At 42.7% G+C, this 22,895-nt stretch overlaps 1 protein-coding gene across 2 annotated transcripts in view; it reads left to right on the forward strand.

Annotated features, from left to right (window-relative positions):
- The window catches only part of SCIN (scinderin), a 105,419-nt gene that overhangs the window by 23,295 nt on the left and 59,229 nt on the right, over window positions 1–22,895 (forward strand). Inside the window, exons 1-3 of one of the 2 annotated variants that reach the window (XM_084793374.1) lie at window positions 3,368–3,642; window positions 9,525–9,679; window positions 15,241–15,402. In XM_084793374.1, the coding sequence (XP_084649500.1) occupies window positions 3,444–3,642; window positions 9,525–9,679; window positions 15,241–15,402 (516 nt within the window). In that variant the 5' untranslated portion in view covers window positions 3,368–3,443. Of the gene's footprint in view, window positions 1–3,367; window positions 3,643–9,524; window positions 9,680–15,240; window positions 15,403–22,895 lie in introns of those variants that run through there. The other variant, XM_084793375.1, reaches the window with a different exon arrangement.

The raw sequence follows: 22,895 nt of genomic DNA on the forward strand, positions 1-22,895 counted from the left end.
ACTTTGCACATGCAGGTGAAAAGCTTGCAGTTTTTCTATATAAGAAACTATAGACATTTAATATTTAACTGCTCTTAAAAGGCATGGGGGCAGCCATGGTGGCACATACCTTTAATCCCAACCCTCACGAGGCAGAGGCAGCCAGTTCTTCATGAGTTTGAGGCTGGTCAGTCTACATGAGTTCCGGGACAAACAAGGCCATATAAAAAGACCCTATCTCAAAACTCTAAAAGAAAATAAATAAGAAAAGAAAAGCAAAAAAAAAAAAAAAAAAAAAAAAAAAATCTTTTAAATTCCATTCTGTGAATTGAGGACTGACAAGCACTTGAAGCCAGTTTTTAAAATTTATTATTATTTTATCTCACGTGTGTGGGTGTTTTGTGTGCATGTGTGTGTGTGAACCACATGAGTGTTTGGCACCTGCAGAGGCTGGAGGGACCTTGATTCTCCCGTAACTAGAATCATGATTGTAAGCTGCCGTATGTGAGCTGGGAATCGAACCCGGGTCCTTTGGGAGAGCAGTCAGCACTCTTAACCACTGAGCCATCTCTCCAGCCCCAAGTCAGATGTCTTTACTAGCCTGCTCTAACAACTCACAAAAACTCAATTGTATACTGTTTCAAGGATCAGACAATGAGATATTTTCCCCCTTGGACATCAGCTCTCCAGAGCACCAACCTTGAATTAGTCACAAGGCCCCAAATCCCAAGCCTTTGACTTTGGTAAAAGACTTGTTCCCATTGGCTTTTTCAGTGTGGGATGATATAACTTATAGATTGATGAAAAGTGAGTATAAAATAATACAAAACAGCAGTTCAGTCATACGTATTCAACATACATTACCGTAATGCCAGGGAACATTGAGATGCCAGTCTTTATGTGGGCCTATGATCTGATTTTTAAGTTATCCGGTCCAGAACACTAGATCTTTCTAAGAAGTAGTTCTCAACCTTCCTAATGCTGAGCCCCTTTACTATGATTCCTCATGTTTTAGTGACCCAAAGCATGAAAATTATTTTCTTTGCTACTTCATAACTGTGATTTAACCGCTGTTATGAATTGTAATGTAACTATCTGTGTTTTCCAATGGTCTTAGGCAACTCCTGTGAAAGGGTGTTCAACCTCCAAAGAGGTTCACAACATTATTTGCAAAATATAGACACAATTTAAATGCCTATGAACCTGGATAGACCAGATATAGTCATATTAGATAGAATTTTATGTAGTCTATACAAGAGGCAGCTCTACGAGTATGGAGTGTTGCTATTCTCTCTCTCTCTCTCTCTCTCTCTCTCTCTCTCTCTCTCCTTTTTTTCATCCCTCCATGCCTCTGTGTGTATGTCTGTCTGCCTCTGCCTCTGTCTCTCTGTCTCTCTGTCTCTCTCCCCCCTCTGTCTCTGTGCTATTGTCAGGAATGTTATCAGGACACAGACGTCCATGGAGTACTTCCAGGAGGCTTTACAACTTTCTCCTGAGTTTAAGATATACCCATGTACACAATAAGGCCTGGCATGTGTCTCACTTAGTAGAGCAGCATCCATGAAGCCCTGATTTGGTCCCCTGCACCAAATAAGCTTAAGATGTGGTAGCACACACTTGTAACTCACCATTTGAGAGGTAGGGGGCTAAAAGCTAGAAGCTGTCTTATAAAAACAAACAAAAACCTCTCAAAAACAAACAAACCCCACAACAATAACGACCCTTACAAAATATATACATATAATACAGAGACAGATGTAGTTGTTGCTTCTGTTTAAAAATAGCTGCATTATGCATATTCTTGTCAATTAATAATTTCTTTAGAAAAAATGAACAGTAAACTGGCAACCTTTGGGGAAAGCAGTGGTGTGGCAGTGTGAAACGCAGAGGAATATTTATTGTACTTTATTTTTTTTTTTTTTGGTGGTGGTGGTGGTGGTTTTGAGTAAGGATCTCACAGTGTAGCTCTGGCTGGCTGGCCTGGAGTCCTCCTCAACAATCTCCCTTCCTTAGCCTCTGGGATTATAGGCCAGCACAGATTTTGTGCTATTTAATTTTTAACACTCAATGCATTACTTATTTTAAAATGTTCCTTTAGAAAAAAAATAGGATGACGCCCTTACTATTAATGGCCTTCCAGGTGGTTCTGCAATTAGAGAAACAGTGAAACAATTTACATACATTAAAAAGTCAACTGTCTAATCCTTTGTGTAGTTTCTGATTTGCGTTTTAAATAATAGAATTCTCTACCACATTAGTTTCTAAATGCAGTGAAGTGAACACAAACTATTCTTTAGAGAGCAAAACAAAGAAGGTGTCGGCGAGACAATGAGAAATGGGAGCTGGAAACCAGGTAATTAACAACGCGGGGCGGGCGTAAAATCTGAGCCCAGCACAGAGTATCCCCGGAGGGCCGCTGTTGTGTTTTGCAGCGACTTTCTTGGCTACCACAGACAGGAGGCACGTTACCACAGTTCCTGGACGCCAGGGGATTTGCCGAGCTCTTACGCTGGTAACACTGATAGTCTGTCAGATTTTTATCTTTTTTTTTTTAAAAAAAATTATTTATTTATTTTTTTATTAATTTATTCAGATTACAACTCAATTGTTATCCCCTCACTTGTATCCTCCAGTTCCTCCCTCCCGCCTGCTTTCACCCTATTCCCCTCTCCTAGGTCTATAACCGTGGGGGACCTCCTCCCCCTCTCTTTTCTAGAAAACCTGATGTGCTGTTGTACACGGAGCTTCGAAAGTTAGCCAGTGAGAAACTTGTGGCCACCAGGAGTGGAGAGGGTGTACAACACGAATCAAGGGAGCCGGCAATGTGGGACTTTTTTCATTTTCAATATTTTTATTTAAAAAAATAATCTTTATATATTCACTTTACATCCTTATGGTAGTTCCCTCTTTCCTTTCCTCCTGGTCCCTCCCTCCAACCTCTTCGCCCTATCTACTCTCACCAAATGCGGGACTTTTCGCGCAATACTACTCTTTCGTGCTTGTCAAAGGAATACAGCCAGTCATTCGGACTCCTTGCGGTACGTGTTCTGGTCCTCATAGCCAGACCTATTTTGCGAGCGGAGGACACTAGTTCCTAACGCTTCCTCTCCTCACCCTGGCATCACAGGATGAACTCCAGCAGGGAAGGAACAGGGGCTGCGGGGACCAGCGTGCACCAGCCGGGGTGATGAAGACAGAAGCCATCTGCTGCCAAGTAAAATGCCTCTTACAATATTTGTTAACTTACTTATTTGTTTTAGGAGGAAGACATTTCTTAGAGTTTTGATCAGCTGGGTTCAATCTGAGACTCAGGGGTCGGGCGTGGCTATTGGCTGCCCTCCCGGTCCCGCCTCCGGTCTAGGAGAGCCCTATAAAAGCTAGGCGAGCAGGTTCGCTTTCAACCGGCTCTAGCTTGGGCTTAGGGCGAGATCCGAGTCGCCACCTTTGATAGCATCACAACAACCATGGCGCAGGCGCTGCAGCACCCCGAGTTCGCTCGCGCTGGCCAACAGGCGGGGCTGCAGGTGTGGAGGGTCGAGAAGCTGGAACTAGTGCCAGTGCCCCAAGGTGTCTATGGTGACTTTTACGTCGGAGACGCCTACCTGGTGCTGCACACCGTCAAGGGGGGCAGGGGCTTTTCCTACCGCCTGCACTTTTGGCTGGGTAAGCAATGAGCGCCTCAGGGCAAAGGTGGGCTCAGGGTCTGAGAGTTTTAGATGGTCACCAGGGCTGGTTGGGTGACACACTCAACCAACACCCTCCTGTAGCCTCGGGCCAGCTCCTGGCGTGCTGCAAACTCTGGTGAGGCAAGTCACCCAGGAGCTGTACGCACCAGCTTTGACCAAGCTACTTCTTGGGGTTCGCGATCATTCCAAGGTCCCCCCTTTAAGTTCAAATGCCAGTCTTTTCCTGGGACGCAGGCTGCTTGCGAGAAGCCCAAGGCTGGGTGCTGGCCAAGGTCTGAGCACCCTCCTGCAAGTTCAGTCCTGGTTTCTCAGGCAGGGTGGAGATGAAATCAAACTTGTTTGTGGACATCTGCTGCAGCTGGAGAGAAAAACTCCACGCCCAGCTCCAAACTTTTATTTATTTTTATTTGTGGCCTTGGGACACCAGTTTAGATTTCTCCGCTAATTGAAATTGCTTGCCTGTGCCACTCCAAACCAAGATTCTCCCTGCACGACACTGCTTGCGTGTTTGGGAAAAGATACAGACATCACTTTTTTTTATTTATTTAAGTTTCCCTATATGACTGCTGTATTTCTTGAGTTAGGTTACTTTGTTTTAAATTATTCATTTATTATTCATCTGTTTTTTAAAACAAGGACACAGTGTGGGCCAGAGCAGCTCCTACAGCGGTCCCAATTATTTTGAGTTGTCTTGGTGCCAGACTTTCAGGACACTGGCCGTGTGTTCCACTTTCTCCACCTTCTACTTTTACCCGTAAACATCCTGAATGTTCACGCTCTCTCTCTCCGTGAGGTCTTGTGCCAGCAGGCACACCCTGTCTGACCGTGTGTGGATCATCTGAGCCTTCTTTTCAAGCTAGCTTGCCTTATACTAGTGTTTCTTTCAGTATATTTATTCTTGAGCTGGGGGGGGTGTGTGTGGGGGGGCAGTGGCGGGCAGGGGAGAACACACAAAAGCCACCAACTTTGAAAGCCACCGTTTCATTTCAATTTCTAACATCTGACACATTTAAGAAACAAGTAAGAACATTTAAAAGTGATTTTGCAAGCATTAGCCGACACCAGGAGCAAGCATCTGAGCCGGGAAACACACAGGGAAAGGAAGTGCCCTTGATTACAGCACTGGGTACTTGCTTGTGGTGCCTGCGCTCCCATTGCTGTTCCTTCTTGCAATGCTACTCCAGGCGTAATCCACGTGACATAGTAATGTATGCTCTATTCACGGAACAGTGACGCCAGGTAGAACAGCATTCCCACCTTGAACTTGAGTCTGGGATGGCTAAGTGTTTAAGTGTCAGCTGGGTGACTTTAAATGGTGAGGAGAACTCAGCTTGCTGTTCATAGCAGTCGTGTTTGGCTTCCTCAGAAGACAGTTCAAAGAACATGAGGAGTCTAATTCTTTGATTCAGTACATTTCTTTTTATCCAAGCAGGATCCTTAAGAACTGGGCTCTGCCTGGTTTGTAGGTTCACTTCAACTATTTCTGTGTGTTTCTTTGAGACAGGGGCTTATAGCCAGGATGGCCCAGAACTCTCTGCAACTTAAGTGTAGCCCAAATTGGCCTCTCCTACTCTCTCCTCCTGCTTCCCTATGCCGAGTGCCTGGCTCACTTATACTCTTAATCATCCATTTAGTGCTAACCAATTTCACATTTATAATAGGGCATAGTTTGGGCAGAAACAGCTTGCAATCTTGAAAATCTGCAAAAGCTAAAGTTAATAGCATGGCGATTACAATCTAATTAATTTACAACTTTTCAGTCTTCCCAGGAGCCTCAAGTATTTGATATTGATAGTTTATGAAACTTTCCAGATACTTTGCCATCCCAAAGGTGCAATAAGGAAAAATAAGATAAACCACTCGTGGTAGACTGTGATTAGTGACATGACAAGTGATTTACAGGCTTTGTGCTATACGGGCAAGGAGCCTTGATGGACACAGGGGAATAAAGGTGAGTGCAGAGGGTCCTGTGACAAGACATAACCATCCACAGAGGAGGAGGCAGGGCACAACCAGGCTTTCCCAGCTGCCTTTCTGACTTCAGCTCTTCAGGTATCAGAAAGAGTTTGTCCTGAGATCTGAACAAGGAAAAGGAAGATTGGAGGTTGCCTGAAGCCAGTTCCGGGAGGGAGACCCAAGAGGTCAGGGGAAGGAATGCTTGAGTCCACGGAGGATGCTAGAAAGTCAGCAAGAAGAAGTGAAGTTAAAGGCACACAATGTACAAATGAGGGAATAGACCCAACAGGAGGAAGTGGGGGTGGATGGGAGGGAGTCAGGACTAAGCTAGGGGAAGTGCAGACAGGCTTCCTCTTATGTCTGTCTACACAGTGTCTCCATAACACCAGGGCGTGTCTCAGATAACTGTGGTAATATCATATGTGTAGATGCAGTGAAAATAAGATGTTGTTGCATGTGACTGCAAATATTTTGGATTGTTCCTTCTTAGAAAACATCTTAGCATTGTACCTAGCTGTTGAACTGCACCCACCTTTTGCCTGTAGCTCCTCTCAGCACCATCTGTGGGTAGGGGTTAGTTTAAAGCTGCTGTTGTGCCTGCAGCCGATATTACAAGCACCTTCCCTCACCCTTTCTCTTTGCCAGATTTAGATGTGACTTTAATCTATTTAAAAATAGCATGCCTTTATGTCATAACTTATATGTATGTGACCTTACACAGGGTACTGGGACACAAAAAGACTAGGTCACAATATATAAAATATAATATACAATACAAGGACCTCATACTATACAAAGAGCTAGTGTCAATACCAAGGAACCAATTATTGGGCCAACAAGTTGGCTTAGTGATTAAGGAAGCTTGCTGCCAAGGCCAACGACCTTGTCCCATCCCTAGAACTTACATGTGGAAGGAGAGAAGTGAGTCGTGAAAGTTGTTCTCTGAGCTCCACACATGTGCGGTGGCATGAATATGCCTTTGCCTAAACTAAGTAAATAAATGTAGGAAAATTTTTACAGAAAACAGCATGAGGGTCTCCTGAGCAATGGAGGTCTTTAGTACCTGGACACTGAAGGCAGGCATATGAAATAATTCTCAGTAAACCTGCACAGCACTAACTTCACATAGACACATCAGTGTGAACAAGGAACACTGGGGAAGCACAGGTAAGATGGACGGCATCCCTGTGGGTATCCCAGTTGACATCCTCCGTGAAAGTCTGTACTTGCTTATACTTCGGTATATCATACTGTATACCGAGCCACACACACTATTAGCTCCTATGCATTTTCAGTTGGCACTACTCATCATGTTGAGGATGCTCGTTCTTGTCTGTTCCTTATGTGCCAGGACTTTTAAAATCAGGAATGAGAACTAAGTACGTCCAGTGGTGTGACCTCCTTTTACATCTGTGTTTTGTTTGTTAAACCAAAATACCTTCCAGTTTTTGGAGGGTCACATCATACGTACAAGTGTAACAGCACATACCAAAATATAAAGCAACACGTCCCAGCGTGGCATAGCAGGCATCGGGAGAACTAGCTTTGGAAAGCAAGGGATGAGGTCACAGAATTCACATGGGAAATCAAGGGAAGTCAGCAGCAGAATTCATGCACGGACATTTCTGAGTACCTGCTAGAATTTCGTCATGATTCAATAGACTTTCACTCAGTTCAGTACATTAAAAAGGTTGATATTGGCTTCATCAAGTCTTTCCAACCTTTGCATGCAAGGGCTTTAGTTTATTATTTCTGATATCTCTGGCCCAGCACAGTACATAAACATCGACAGAAGAGAGCATGACCTAAGTAACTTATTTCCATCTCATTCATCAATTTCATGTCTACCATTCATGCCTACCTCAAAAGAGTCATGTTTCAACTTGGTAGCTAACACTGTTTCTGCCGAATACATCATCCTTAATAGCTCTACTACCAACCTTGACTTAAGAATCTTCTTAAAGCATCTCTGTATGAAATTTATATTAAGATCTGTTATTATGAGAACTGGAAAAATGAGCAAAGATTACAAAACTTCTACCATATCGTATCAAGGTATTATTTTTTGTCGTGTCAAGAACTGTTCTGGCTACTGAAGTTTTGTTTGCTATATAGGTCACCTGTGAACATGGAAGGGGAATTGTAAAGGAATTTGACCATTTCCCTAGTTTAGGTAACTGGTTTCCTTTCCTCAATTTTGGTGAATTTCAATTGGCGTTATCCAGGGAAATACTGCTACTGCTTCTAAATTAATGGCTCGCTGGGGAAAGTTACATAGTGTGGCCACCAAAGAATTTGCCACTAATAAGAATTGTAGCAAATGAATGCATGTGGGGCCGAGCAGATGGCCCAGCGGTTCGGAGCTCTTACTGCCCTTGCAGAAGACATGAGTTCTGCTCCCAGCACCCTCACTGGGTGGCCCACACTGCCTGTAACTTCAGCTCAGAGGGTTCAGTGTCTTCTTCTGGCCCCCAGCACATACAGACAAGCATAGGGATGATTTTTTAAAATCTTCTTTAAAGCGTGTGTATTGTACTTCCTCAGGGCTTGCTCTTTAGAGTTCTATAAACCTGTTTTGAAGTCTTTTATAACCTCAGGAGTACTCAGCCTCTCTCTGTGCCCATGATCTTCACAACACCATAGTATAAAACAGGTCTGTTTCAGGGGGCTGCTTGAATGTTATTCATATAAAACACCAGTACTATGTGGTCCTTGGAAAGAGTAGCATACATGTGTTTGTATTTACATTATTATCCGTTATACTTTTCATACAGCTCAGATGTAGTGAATGTTTTGAAGGTTTAGGGTTGGGTTTAAAAAAAAACTGAACTGTGAGTCTCCCTCAAGCCTCTTGTGGTTCTGAACAACACATACATTGTAGACATTGATGCTCAAGAATTTGACTTCAGCCAAGATGCCTGGTGTGTTCTACTTCACACTTGTGAAAGTTAGTCCTAATTCTGTCAGATACACAGCATTTAAGAGATGTCATCAATTAGTTCCTCTACCTGTTTTTCCATTAGTGATTATTTCATACAACAAAAGTAAGGAGACAGTGTGTGGAAACAGGATAAAAAATAGGGGATAGGCAAGGTTTTATTCATTTTCCTAACTTAAAAATTATAAAGATATTTAATTATGGCCCATAGCATATGTATTCCTCAGTGACATACTGAAGTGTGGTGATAAAGCAGTTCCAAAATATTTTCCAGGGAGGATCTTAATAACTGTATGAAATGAATGCTTTCCTGAATCATGATAGCATACATTGATTTTCTCCCAAGCAGATCTGTGTGCTAGTGTTTCTTTTAAAACTTTAAAAAAAAAGAAACTGGAAAAGGCAGAAGCATGGAATACTATTGGTTACGAGCTTATCGTTTATCACAAGTTTATGTGATAAAACTTACCAAATGTTGGTTCTGATAAAGGATCTTTCAGCCCCAGACAACTCTCTTGAAACGTCACTGAGAAGAAAGATTCCGCGTATTAACTTGTCCATTGATATTGTCATTGTTCCACTGGGAGAGCAAGAAATTAGCATCTCCTAGGCATGAGCTCCTTAACAACTAGTTACCCAATATAGACTGGCCAGTCCTGAAACCAAGTACACACAAACAAGAAAAATCACGCAGAAGATTGTTTCAATGTACTTGTGCATATATATTATACATATTCAAAGAATATAAAATATTCAAACATATACACACAGAAAAAGAGGATATCAATTTGAGAAAGAGAGATGGGAGGGGATGGAGAGAGGAAAGAGAAAAGGGGGGGGTGGTATGATTATATTTTAATTAAAATGTATAAAAGAGAGAGAGCGAGCTTCTGGTGTCCTTTGCATTGACTCTTTAGCCTCTGAGCATTTTTTCTCAAGTAATTGAGGGCCTGTGTTGGTTTCAGGAAAGGAATGTTCACAGGATGAAAGCACAGCAGCGGCCATCTTCACGGTCCAGATGGACGACTATTTGGGCGGCAAGCCTGTACAGAGCCGAGAACTTCAAGGCTATGAGTCTACCGACTTTGTGGGCTACTTCAAAGGCGGCCTGAAATACAAGGTGAGTGCTTCTCTCGGACACTTTCTACTGTGACATTTTTTCGAACAGTTTTTCTTCCTGATCATCCACACTTTATGTCTTCATGGATTACAACTTCCACTGAGGGCATGAATTTGTTTGTTTGTTTTGTCTTAGAATCTGTTTTGTTGTTGTTTTTATATTTCAGGGTTTTTTGAGACTTATCCTCATTACATGATCAGGTTCTCAGTAAATGAAACTCAGTTTCAGAATGTATGGTATGATGTAAATTATTATGACCTAATTTTTTTAATACATTTTTATTAATTTATACATATTACATCTCAGTTGTTAGCCCATCCCATGTATCCTCCCATTCCTCCCTTCCTCCCACTTCCCCCCTACTCCCCTCCCCTCCCCTAAGTCTGTGTCTGAGGGGGACCTCCTCCCCCTGAATATGCTCATACGGTATCAAGTCTCTCCTTGGTGACCTATTATCTTTCCTCTGAGTGCCACCAGGCATCTCCGTCCAAGGGACATGTTCAAATATGGGGCACCAGAGTTTGTGTGAAAGTTAGATCTCCTTCTCCACTCAACAGTGGAGAATGTCCATCGGCTAGTCCGGGTAGGGGTTCAAGGTTTTTACTGCCTATTTTTTCCTTGGCTGTCGCCACAGTTTGCAGAGGACCCCAGGGCCCAGGCTCGCCTGTAGTTTTCCAGGACCCACTGGATCCTTCCATTTCCTCTTTCTCCCAGGCTTCTCACACCTAAAGTTTCAATAGGATGTCCTCCCCTCTTACCCACTATTCTGGTAGGTACAGTTTTTCATGGGGACGTACACCTTGGACTAGTGTCTCGATATAAGTGAGTATATACCATTTAGCTCTTTTTGCTTCTGTGTGAACTCACTCATTATGACAATTTCTAGTTCAATCCATTTGTCCACAAATTTTGGAAATTCCTTGTTTTTAATAGCTGAGTAGTATTCCATAGTGTAAATGTACCACAGTTTCTTTATCCATTCTTCTATTGAGGGACACGTAGGTTGTTTCCAAGTTCTGGCTATTATGAATAAGGCAGCTATGAACATGGTTGAGCATATGTCCCTGTTGTGTGGTAGTACATCCTCTGGGTATATTCCAAGGAGTGGAATAGCTGGGTCTTGAGGAAGCCCTATTCCCATTTTTCTGAGAAAGCACGAGATAGCTTTCCAAAGTGGTTGTACTAGTTTGCATTCCCACCAGCAATGCAGGAGTGTTCCTCTTTCTCCACACCCTCGCCAGCATGAGGCGTCAGTTGAGTTATTGATCTTAGCCATTCTGATGGGTGTAAGATGGAATCTCAGTGTCGTTTTGATTTGCATTTCTCTGATGACTAAGGAGGTCGATCATTTCTTTAAGTGTTTCTCAGCCATTTGATATTCCTCTGTTGAGAATTCTCTGTTTAGCTCTGCGCCCCATTTCTCAATTGGGTTATTTGGTTTGGTGGTGTTTAATTTCTTAAGTTCTTTATATATTTTGGATATTAGACCTTTGTCAGATGAAGAGTCGGTGATGATCTTTTCCCAGTCTGTAGGCTGTCGCTTTGTTCTCTTGACAGTGTTATGACCTAATTTTTGTGGGCAATTTTTTTTGAGACACCATCTCTCGTAGCGTTAGGCTAGCTTCAAACTCACTATGCAGTCAAAGGTGACCTTGAACTCCCGATCCTTCTGCCTCTACCTCCCAAGTGCCGGGATTATAGACGTGTGCTGCCATACCTGGTTTATGCTGTATTTGAGATAGAGGCCAGAGATTTCCAAATGTGAAACAAGCACTTTAGCAACTTAGATATACTCCAATTCTTTATAATAAAAAGTGTATGCACTAATAGTTAAACAGGCCTACCTCTTAAAGCAGTGCACAGTGAAAGCTAGACCCCTTCTCTCTTACCCTTATTCTCCCATTGAGCTTTGCAGTTGGATCATCCTTCCTGACTCCTTGCCTCCCTGTCCCCATGTTCAGTTAAAACATGAAGAACGCTCTCTGCAGACAGACACCCCAAAGACAAGCCTTCTCTTCGGAGGACATGCACCAGTGGGCACTCTGCACACTCTCTGCCTCACTCCTGCTGTGTCCCTAAGACATTAGAGCTAAGTCGGATTTCTGAATATATGTTAGTTTGCCTTTTAAAGTGGAAGATTTAAGTCAGTCTTGGAAATGCATATCCATATTCCCAACATTTGGGAGGTTGAGGCAGCACAGTCATGGATGAGTTCAAGGCCAGCCTGAACTATATAGCTATATATAGCTATATTAAAGTTTGAAGCAAACAAAAAACCAACCAACAAACAAACCAATTCACCAATCAAACAAAACAAAAAACAGTGGCTAAAAGTTGTCAGGCTTATGTCTAAGTTTACCTGACTGTATCTTTGGTTGAATATTTGCGATACCATGAGAGCAGGACAAAAGAACCATAAGGTTCCTTCTGTCGCTTGAAATCATTATTTCACACTAGGATGTAAACCACTTCAAACATGAGACTTCTACCTCTTGTTTTATCTATTTCCATGAGTTCCTCTGGTTTACGTCAAAAGAACCTGAAGTTTCCTTCATGTCAACGAACCCAAGTTTGAGGAACTGAAGAGCTTGTGTTTGTTCAAAGTGGGTGAGGTAGCGTCACCTTGTTAGAAACCATTTTATCCACAGATGACTGGCTTGCCTCAGGGAAGTGCATAAGCTTTTTCAAATCCTTGGTCTTCTGGAATGTACAACATATTTTTACTAACATTGCTCAGGCATTAAGCATTACAGTAAGCAATAAAATTCGAATATACCACATACTCAGAATGAACTTGGCTATTAACAGGACCTTGGAGACCAAATTCTTGGATACATATACCAAAATGGACATAGTAAACATTAACTCTGTAGTTGTTGGGTAAATATGGACCCAACAACACAATGCCACAAATCAGAATTTTTCAAAAAGGGGATGTTTGTAAGTGGAGGTCATATAGATCATGGAGACAAGCCGATGCTCTGTCAGCAGCACAGTGCTGCTGTGAGAGGCTGCAGGAGCAACAGCTTGCGAGAACATGTGGCTTAAGAGATAACTAGTCACTCAGAATGGCAGTGATGGCCATGCAATGCCATTTCACCCTCCTTTTATTTTCAAATTTATAGATTATGCTAATCATGACATGCACATTACCTCATTTAATATAAACCCCCAGTGGGCGCATTTGCCATCGTTACTACTCTGGTCCGCTAATTAAGGCAAGATTAAGAGGGTTTATGCCACCTACAAGGGTCTTTACTAATAAGTATGTGACTGACTTACCCTGTGCTTAAACTGGTAATCACCATTCTCGGCTTCTCTCAACATAAATAAGTGACTCATACATCAGGACAAAGATATAATGGAAGAGTACTTGGGAAGCAGTTTATTATTTTGAGTGGGCCAACTTGACAGAGCCTATCATTAACAGGTCTGCGAAAATCATGTCAAGTTGCTGTCCACCAGTGAGGGTCAGTTGGGAACTGTCAGGATCGCCTTCCTGTCTCAGTGTTTGGGTCATGTCTCCCTGGGCACATTTAAGGCCAGCAAAGATACAGAAGTCCATTACCCTGGCAATGCACTTCTGGCTAACATACTTTTTTCAAGCACAGTGAGTCCCTTCACTCAGCCATGATTATAGGCAGCGATCCATCAGACATGTTCCTCTCATAAAACTGTGCTCATGGTCCTATTGATTAGGAGGGTCATATGCTTTGCTGTGGCCATTCTTGGTGAAATCAGAAAATGTCTGGAAGCTTCTAGTGTCCATGCAGTGTTCATAAAAGAGCTATTTACTCACCAGTGCAGACATATGTATGGTGTTTACTTTTTTAAAATTATTATTATTATCATGTTTGTATGATATTATTATATATTTGTATGATATGCATTGGGGACAGGCCATTGATTGAGTATGGAAAACAACTCTGTGCAGTCGTTCTCTCCTTTTACATCCATGTAAGTTCCTAGGATTCAATTCAGGTCAGCAGGTTCTCCAGGCAAGTGCCTTTACCCATAGACCCACCTTGCCAGCTTGGCAACACACAGCTTTTTTCTTGGGCATTTGTGGCATTGAATATTAGAGACAGTATTATTTTTAACTTTTAAAATTATATTTATTTATATCATGGTCTGTGTGCATGTGTGTGTGCGTGCGTGTGTGTATGTGTGTGTGTGTGTGTATGTGCGTGTGTGTGTGTGTACATGTACATGCACCCCACACTTCTGGAAGCCAGAGGAAAACATTCAGGAGTCACTTCTCTCCCTTCTCCCACCATGTGGGTCCTGGGGGGTCAACCCCAGGTTGTCAGACTTGGTGACAAGCAACTTTACCTACTCAGCCATCTCTGGCCAGAGAAAGAATTATATATTTTTTTATAAAAATGTTAAAATTTCAAGGTATACATTATTCTGATGGTTCATTCCATGGGACTGAATGGATTTTATACCTGTCTGTGTGAGAGAAATGGGCGAGAGCTATCAGTCTAACTCTGATTTTACATTATACATTTTCACGTGTAGCTTCCTTTACCATTTTTGAAAACCAGATCACAAAGTATTCCTACTTATTTTTAAAAAGTGGGATGTTCCTCAGAAGCTGGGGCAGGATATTGTCAACTTGAGAGTATCCTGGGCAGCTCAACACTACTGTTTAAGAAATGTGTGCATGTAGGTCTGTATATGTATGTGTGCATAAAAATGATAATACCAAATATAATGCAAAATAATTCTGCACATCATCTGATTGATTGATTATGAAAACAAAGATACAGTTCCTACCATTTAATTAGGAATAGAGGAAATGTAAAAGATGGTTGCAATGCTATAAGAAGATGTAGTGGGATCAGTTATATTTTTTCCCTCAAAGACTCTCATTCAGTGCTCTTCGTTTCGTTGTGTTTGAGGATGGAGACTCAAGAGTCTATATCTCCATTAACTTAAAGTAAAAATACTCATTCCTATTTTGTTTATATTGTTTCGTTTTGTTGTTGTTTGTTTGTTTGTTTTTTGTATTCTTCATAGGAACCCATGTTTAGCCACACCTATTTCCTTCTCTGCTCTGAGACAGTGGGGCAGTTGTAAGCTCTTCTCTGTGGTGACGCTGGGAAGGCTGGGCCTTTGTTCCGCTCTGTGATGGTGGGAAGGTTGGTGGTCCTCTTTTCTATGAGTGACAATAAGAAGGTTGGGTTCCTCTTCTGAGCTACTGTAGCTGAGGCTTCTCATCCCCAATTTTTTCCAGCCTCTTGTTGCTTTCTTGCCTACAGTCTGACTGACATGAGCCATCTGGGAAACATCAGGGAAATCAATATTGACTTCTCTTTTTATGCAGCAGGGTATTCCTCACTGAGGGTCCTCAGGAAATATTTTTAATTGAGCAACCACATCACCTGTTGATTTTTACCAATAATTCTCCTTCTCATTTCACTTCCCACCAGTGCTGAGGTGGCCTATTTATCTTGGCCTCCCCTGTGCATTCCTGCCTTGAGACTTGTGCCTTGCTCTGTCTGGGTAGCAGACTCACCTCTCTTGGTTTTGTGTTGTGTTTTCTTCCCCATGGCCAGGCTGGAGGTGTGGCTTCTGGACTAAACCATGTTCTTACCAACGACCTGACAGCGAAAAGACTCCTGCACGTGAAAGGTCGGCGAGTGGTCAGGGCCACGGAAGTTCCCCTCAGCTGGGAGAGCTTCAACAAGGGCGACTGCTTCATCATTGACCTTGGCACCGTAAGTTTCAGAGGCATGTGGAGACATCCGTGGGCATTTGCTACATCAGATCCGATGCACATGCCTTTAAAGATAACCTCTTTTACGTACTTGGCAGTCATTGAAATGGCATACAATATGGGCCTTCAAAGACTCTTTGTTCCTTGATAGGTTTAGAATAGAAGAGTGATTTGGTTCTTCCTACGTTAGAACAGAAAGTGAATGGTTTTCGGTGTATTTCCCCATGACTCTGGACAGTTTCGGCTCATTACGTTTGCCTTTGGTTGTGTGGGAGAAAACTGTGGCATGGGGGTTGGGGGAATGGTTCTCTAAGCAACTAAAGGTTCCAGAATTTAAACTGGCTATATGGTAAGTCCAAACAGCTTGAAGAACTAAGAAGAAAATGTTTTAACATATAAGCATACATAAATGTGTGTGTGTGTGTGTGTGTGTGTGTGTGTGTGTGTGTGTGTGTGTGTGTACCATAGTACTTCAAGGTTTTCAATGACATTAGGATTATGAGATGAAAAGCCAGAAGTATAAATATTACATGTCATCTTACTGGCATGGGAAGTGGCATATTATATATAACTTACATTTTACCCCAAGAAATAGGTCCCTCTAATGTCAGGCAAATTTCTTAATCATTCTCATTATGACAAAGAAGAATTGTAAGGCCTACGTTAGAACCTCATAGGTAAGGTTTATATTGTGTCTTCTAGACTTTCAAAGTCATAGTGAAGGGCATTCCCTGCCATTGAAGAACCATATGCCATGGCATAAGAAGGGAGGGAAGATGGATCCTGATTGTGTGATTGTGTTTTCTTCTTCCCTCCTCCTTGTGACCCCCATTCTTACCACGTGATTCACAGCCATGTTCTGATAGCTATTTCTTACACTGTGAGGCAAGCCAAACACACACATAGCCCATCAGGTAGCATGCAGTTTGAATTGCCTGCCTTCCCATTCAAGGTTTCATAGACAGTAAATGGTGCAGCCAGAGTGAGAGTTCAGGTTTTTCTGAGTCTTCTCTAAGCATTTTGTTCGACTGTGTCTAACTGGGCAGTATTTTGAGATAAAGTATCAGATAGGCACCAAAAGGGTTTATTCTACATGCACAGAGCAGGGAGCAGTAGTGATTCTAAAAGTGGAGTTACATGGTTAGTTCCATTTGAGTAATATGATTTGGCAACAACAAAGGCATGACATCTGTCAGGGTTATAGTTTGGAGAATAGCCTGGAAACATAAGCTTCATCAGTTCCTCTAAGTTAGGGTGTGCCTATAGCTTCAATACTGGTAGTCTACATTTTGATTGTTTAGGTTCATAGCGTCTTGTGTGTGCGACTGAGATGCCAACAATACCAAAGTTAAAATTACACTGTACTGGACATCTGTACAAGAGAATGGCCACTCTCTTATTCTGAAGTCTCATGGTCAATTTTATGAGAAATATCTTCCAACTTCAAAACCCAATCCACTCTGCTAACCAGATTTAAGATCTGGCCTTCATATCGAGGCACAAACCAGCTAGTAGACCACTCCCTCATTATACTACACCAAAAATAAGAAATACTTAGTGGACGTAAAAGCCCAGAGGTGTCGTCAAGCCACACAGTTCTAAAAATCATCTACAATTGTCCTTCAAGGCCTTTGCCCTATTGTTTGTCTCAGCTTTAATTGAATTAATAATTAATTAATTTTAATGATAATTTTCTTTTTGAAACATAATAAGATATAATAAGATAAAACAAAAAACGGCATATCGAAGTTGGACAGGGCAAACCAACAGAAGGAAAAGTGCCCAAGGGAAAGCACAAAAAAAATCAGAGGCCCCCTCATTTACACATTTAGGAGTCCCATAAAAATGCTAACCTGAAAGCTCCAATACATGTGCAGAGGACCTGGTGCGGACCTGTGTTGGCCCTATGCTTTCTGCTTCAGTGTCTGTGAATTCGTATAAGCATTGCTCAGTTGATTTAGAGGGCCATCTTCTGGTGTCCTCCATCCCATTTGGTCTTTATTCTCCATCTTCTGAAGGATTTGATGGCGAAATCACATTTAGAGCTGTGCGTTCCAAGTTTTGCTTGTCTGCCCCTCCTCCCGCCCCAACGCGCATGTGTGTGTGTGTTGTCTAGCTATGGGTCTCTGTAGTTGTAACCGTCTGTGGTAGAGGGAAGCTTCTCTGATGATGACTAAATGAGACACTGATCTGCAAGTATAGCATAACGTCATTAGGAGTTATTTTATCACTATTTTTTTTTTTTTAGACCAGAAGTACTTGGTTTTACCCTCGGTCTTTGGTCTATCTACTCTCTGGTTCTTGGTCATCCAAGCAATATCAGGAATGGGTTCTATTTTGTGGGGTGTGCTTTTACCGAAATCACATATTGGTTGGTTACTCTCACAAGCTTTGCCACCATTGCACCAGCATATTTTGCAGGCAGGACAGCATTGTAGATCAAAGGGTTTGTGGCTGAGTCGGTATTTACCCTTCTCCTTTGGTAGCTTTCAGGGTACCTCCTTGTACCAAACCTCTAGCTCATAGGAATGAAGGTCCTAAGTAGGCACCAGCTCACCCTCTCCATATTTCATGAGTTGTGTGGGTGTTATCTTCAACAATGGGACCTTGCTGTCAGTTTGTGGAGAGCAGCCTATTCTTTTGGCAGCAGCGTGGGTGGTTTGGGGATTTCCATGCAACCCCTGTAGCCAAAACATAATTGAGTACAACCCAGTCCTAGTACTGGAGACTTCATTTGGTAACAAGCGATGACCAGCTGGGACTCCATCTTCCTCATTATTTGGAGATTTCATTAGGATCAACCTCATATATTTTAGGAAGTTCCCATTGCACTAGGTTTCCATATCATCCTTCAAATGCCCGTCAATTCTGGCTGTTTCTCCCCACATCCCCTTCCCATCTCCCCTTCCCCTCCCCACCTTATTCTCTCATCTCTTGACCCCTGCTCCAAGTCCACCCATAAAATCTATTCTATTTCCCCCTCCTAGGGAGACACACGTGTCCCTCCTAGTCCTTCCTCTATACCTAACATCTCTGGGTCTACAGATTGTAGCTTGGTTATGATTTACTTAATGGCTAGTGTCCACATAAAGATAGGTTACCTCACTCAGGATGACTTTTTTCTAGTTCTATCCATTTGCCTTCAAATCTCATGATGTTATTATTTTTTTAACAGTTGAGTAGTAATCCATTGTGTAAATGTACCACATTTTCTTGATCTATTCTTTGGTTGAGGAATATCTAGGTTGTTTCTGCTTTTTGGCTATTGTGACTAGAGCACCAAATGAATATGGCTGAGCAATTGTTCCTGTGGTAAGATAGCATCCTTTGGGTATCTGCCTAAGAGTAATACAGCTGGATCTTGAGTTATATTGACCCCATCTTTCTGAGTAACTTTCACACTGATTTCCAATAGTGGCTGTACAAATTTGTACTCCCACCAGCAATGGGTGAGTATTTCCATTTTTCTACATCCTTGTTAGCATGATCTGCCATGTATGCTATTGATCTTAGCTATTCTGACAGGTATAAGATGGAGCCTCAAAGTGTTGTTTTGCATTTCTCTGATGGCTAAGGATGTTGGACATTTTTTTAAGTGTTTCTTGGCCATTTGAATTTCCTCTATTCTTTATTTAGATCTGTACTTCATTTTTTAATTGGATTATTTAGTTTTTTGATATCTAGTTTCTTGCTGCCACTTGTCTGAATGATAGCATCCTTTGCCTAGTTTAATGAGTCCCATTTATTAATTATTGATCTTGTTGTCTATGCTAATGATGTTCTGCTTAGAAAGTCATCTCCTATACCAATGAGTTTAAAAAGCTATCCACCCACTTTCTCTTCTATCAGGTCTTTGATCTACTTGGATTTGAGTTTTGTGCAGGATGTTAAGTATGAATCTATTTGGATTCTTTTAGATGCAGACATCCAGTTAGACCAGCACCATTTGTGGAAGATGCTGTTCTCCCCCCCCCCCCACCCCCAGTGTTTATTTCTGGCTGCTTTGTCAAAAAATCAGGTGTTCAACAGTTCTTTCATTATTCAGGGTTATTTTAGATATCCTGTTTTTGTTGTTGTTGTGTGTGAGTACTTCCATATAAAGCTGAAAATTATCCTTTCAAGATTTGTGAACTGTATTGGAACTTCAATGGGAATTGCATTGAATCTGTCGATTGCCTTGGATGGGACGGCTACTCCTTCATTATCACCAAAAGTAAAGAAATACTTATAGGGAGTAAAAGCCCAGAAGCATCATTAAGCCACAGAGTTCTAAAAATCAACTGTAATTATCCCCCAAACCTGTGCACCGAGTGCTTTTCTTAGCGCTTTAACACGTATCTTAAAGCTCTTTGCAAGTGTTTTTGCATATGAAATGGTATCACTTTGAAAGATAAAGAAGATCTCAGTTCCAGTTCAGGCTCTCATCTCTGATTAGGATGTCTCTGGAGACTTTAAACAAGAGGCACTTTCCCGTGGTGTGCTTCATCATGCTAGCAAGTCTTTGCTTTCTGAATTTGATGTGCTATGCAATCTCAGGAATGCCACAATCTATTTGATTATCGTGAATGGCTTCCAATTCAGCTTTCTATCTGTCTACTCTTTGACCTTGGGCAAATGATTAACCTCTGGAACCTTGGTTTTTCTCTTCTTCCCACATCCTGCCCTGGCTTCCGGTTCCCTCTCTCACCTTACCTGACTGTGGTTCAGTCTCAGCTGGGACACATCTGAGACGCAACGGTCATCGTTTTAGTTCTGTGAAGGAACAAAGTCCTTGAAGGTGTGTGAAAGTGACTCCGTATCTCACGCTTGGCACTTGCCAAAGCTACCTTGTGGTGTGTGAGATAGCATGGGGCTGAATGTCTTGAAATATTTTAGAATCTGCTGAATTCAAATCTGACAATACAAACCTGTCTGTCTGAGATTCTACTGAAAATTGTTTTCATGAAACTGTTATTTTTTGAAACAAATATTGAGGTCCACAAAGGACTAGGTAGTGGGATGTGCTAGGCAGGTTGAGGTTCTAATGACAGGTGCTTCTTCTCATAGGCAATGCCAGCCTGTGGGTTTATGGCCCATAAAACTTGAGAGGATCAGGCTGTCCATAACCTAAGACATATGCTTGTTAGCAATTGATTTTTTAAAAAAAGATTTTGCTTTTCCTGTTAGTTGTGTGTCTACATGTGTGGCTATGTGTGAGCATGTGCACACGGGCTGAGGAGATCAGAAGAAGGCATCGAATCCCCTAGAACTGGAGTTAAGTTGACTGTGGGCCACCCAGGGTGGGTTTGGGAATTGAACTCTCCAAGGAAAGTATATGCTATTAACTGCTGAGCCATTTCTCCAGCTCTCAAATTATCCTTATTTTATGTAATTACCTTCAGCAAAGCTCAAGTTTTTCCTGTTTTGGGGCCTCATAGATCAGATGTGGAGGTAGTGTGTTTAGCTATCTCTCCTACCATGGAATTTTCCTACACTCTGAAGGAATACCCAGGCAGGAGCCCTCTGACTGTAGAGAAAATGCCCAGAAGATCTGTGTCTGAGTTACTAACCTTTGACCCAGTGACTTGTCACTAAATATTTCTAATAGTGATAAGATCTTGTGATTATCTTAATTACTTTATTTGGGGGGTGTGGTACAGTGAAGGCCATTGGATAAAAAATTTCTGAACCATAATTTTTTAAAGGCAGCTTTGAGCTAATTATTCAAAGACCTCTATCTGCCTTAAAAGGCACTGACATGAAGCCATTGTACTTTAGGGTTGTTTTTACCACCCAAGTATGACAAATGCCCAAAGCTATCACTGAACCAAAGCCAGCTGGACAAAACTTAGCTTATGTGTGCAACTTAAATTCCATTGTTAATAATGTTTGAGAAATACAGCTTTTGTGATAAACAGTATTGCTAACATCAGTTCTATGTGCCTTAGAAGCACTTTTCTGTAGGGTCTTCTGTAGGCTGTGGACACATTGCCTAAGCTTATGTGAATTGCTGAGCATGAGACAGCAGACTGTAAGGTGACAAGTTTAATCAGTCAGTATGAAAGAAAATTGTGACCATCTTAAAGAATGACTTATATATTTGTATTATTGTGATGTGTCATTAGAAAATAACACAGGATGTGCCTGGTCTTTCCCAGACCCCAGTACATGAGAGGTAGAGGCAAAAGAATCAGGAGTTTAGGGTCCTTCGTTACATAGTGAATTCAACGTTAGTCTGAGCAACATGAGACCCTGTCTCAAAAGAAACAATAGTCACAGCAAAGCACTGGTAACTCGGGAGCCGGAGCATGCCTCAGAGGGCTGTGTTCTCAAGGTTTGGGACATTAGGTTCACAAATACCCCCGAGTCAGCCACAAGTGGAGAATGAAGCCTCACCTGAGGGGAATTCCTGTGATGACTTTCTAATCCCACCCTTCTGCTTCTTCTGTTTCCCCGTTAATCCACTGGACCAGCTACAAAGCTCGCCCTACTCTGCTCGCTGTGGCCTGTCACCCTCCCCCAATGTCCAACCACCTCACTTTGAAAAAGCAGTCTCTACTTCCTTATTCACCAGGCCCCAGTCCACAGTATCTGATTTATATTCCCATCATTTCTTGGAGAGGATCTGTGATATGACTGATGGCTATAACCTTCGAACACCTCCATCACCTTTGTCCCCTGTATCTCTGGGCTGTGGTGAGCATGTGTGTGACTCCCACCTGGGCTGTGGTGAGCATGTGTGTGACTCCCACCTGGGCTGTGGTGAGCATGTGTGTGACTCCCACCTGGGCTGTGGTGGGCATGTGTGTTACTCCCACCTGGGCTGTGGTGAGCATGTGTGTGACTCCCACCTGGGCTGTGGTAAGCATGTGTGTGACTCCCACCTGGGCTGTGGTGGGCATGTGTGTGACTCCCACCTGGGCTGTGGTGGGCATGTGTGTTACTCCCACCTGGGCTGTGGTGAGCATGTGTGTGACTCCCACCTGGGCTGTGGTGAGCATGTGTGTGACTCCCACCTGGGCTGTGGTGGGCATGTGTGTTACTCCCACCTGGGCTGTGGTGGGCATGTGTGTTACTCCCACCTGGGCTGTGGTGAGCATGTGTGTTACTCCCACCTGGGCTGTGGTGGGGCATGTGTGTTACTCCCACCTGGGCTGCGGTGAGCATGTGTGTTACTCCCACCTGGGCTGTGGTGGGCATGTGTGTTACTCCCACCTGGGCTGTGGTGGGCATGTGTGTTACTCCCACCTGGGCTGTGGTGGGCATGTGTGTTACTCCCACCTGGGCTGTGGTAAGCATGTGTGTGACTCCCACCTGGGCTGTGGTGAGCATGTGTGTGACTCCCACCTGGGCTGTGGTGGGCATGTGTGTTATTCCCACCTGGGCTGTGGTGAGCATGTGTGTGACTCCCACCTGGGCTGTGGTGAGCATGTGTGTGACTCCCACCTGGGCTGTGGTGAGCATGTGTGTGACTCCCACCTGGGCTGTGGTGAGCATGTGTGTGACTCCCACCTG

The sequence above is a fragment of the Acomys minous genome, assembly GCF_964271855.1.
Source record: "Acomys minous genome assembly, chromosome: 8".
In the NCBI taxonomy this organism is placed as follows: domain Eukaryota; kingdom Metazoa; phylum Chordata; class Mammalia; order Rodentia; family Muridae; genus Acomys; species Acomys minous.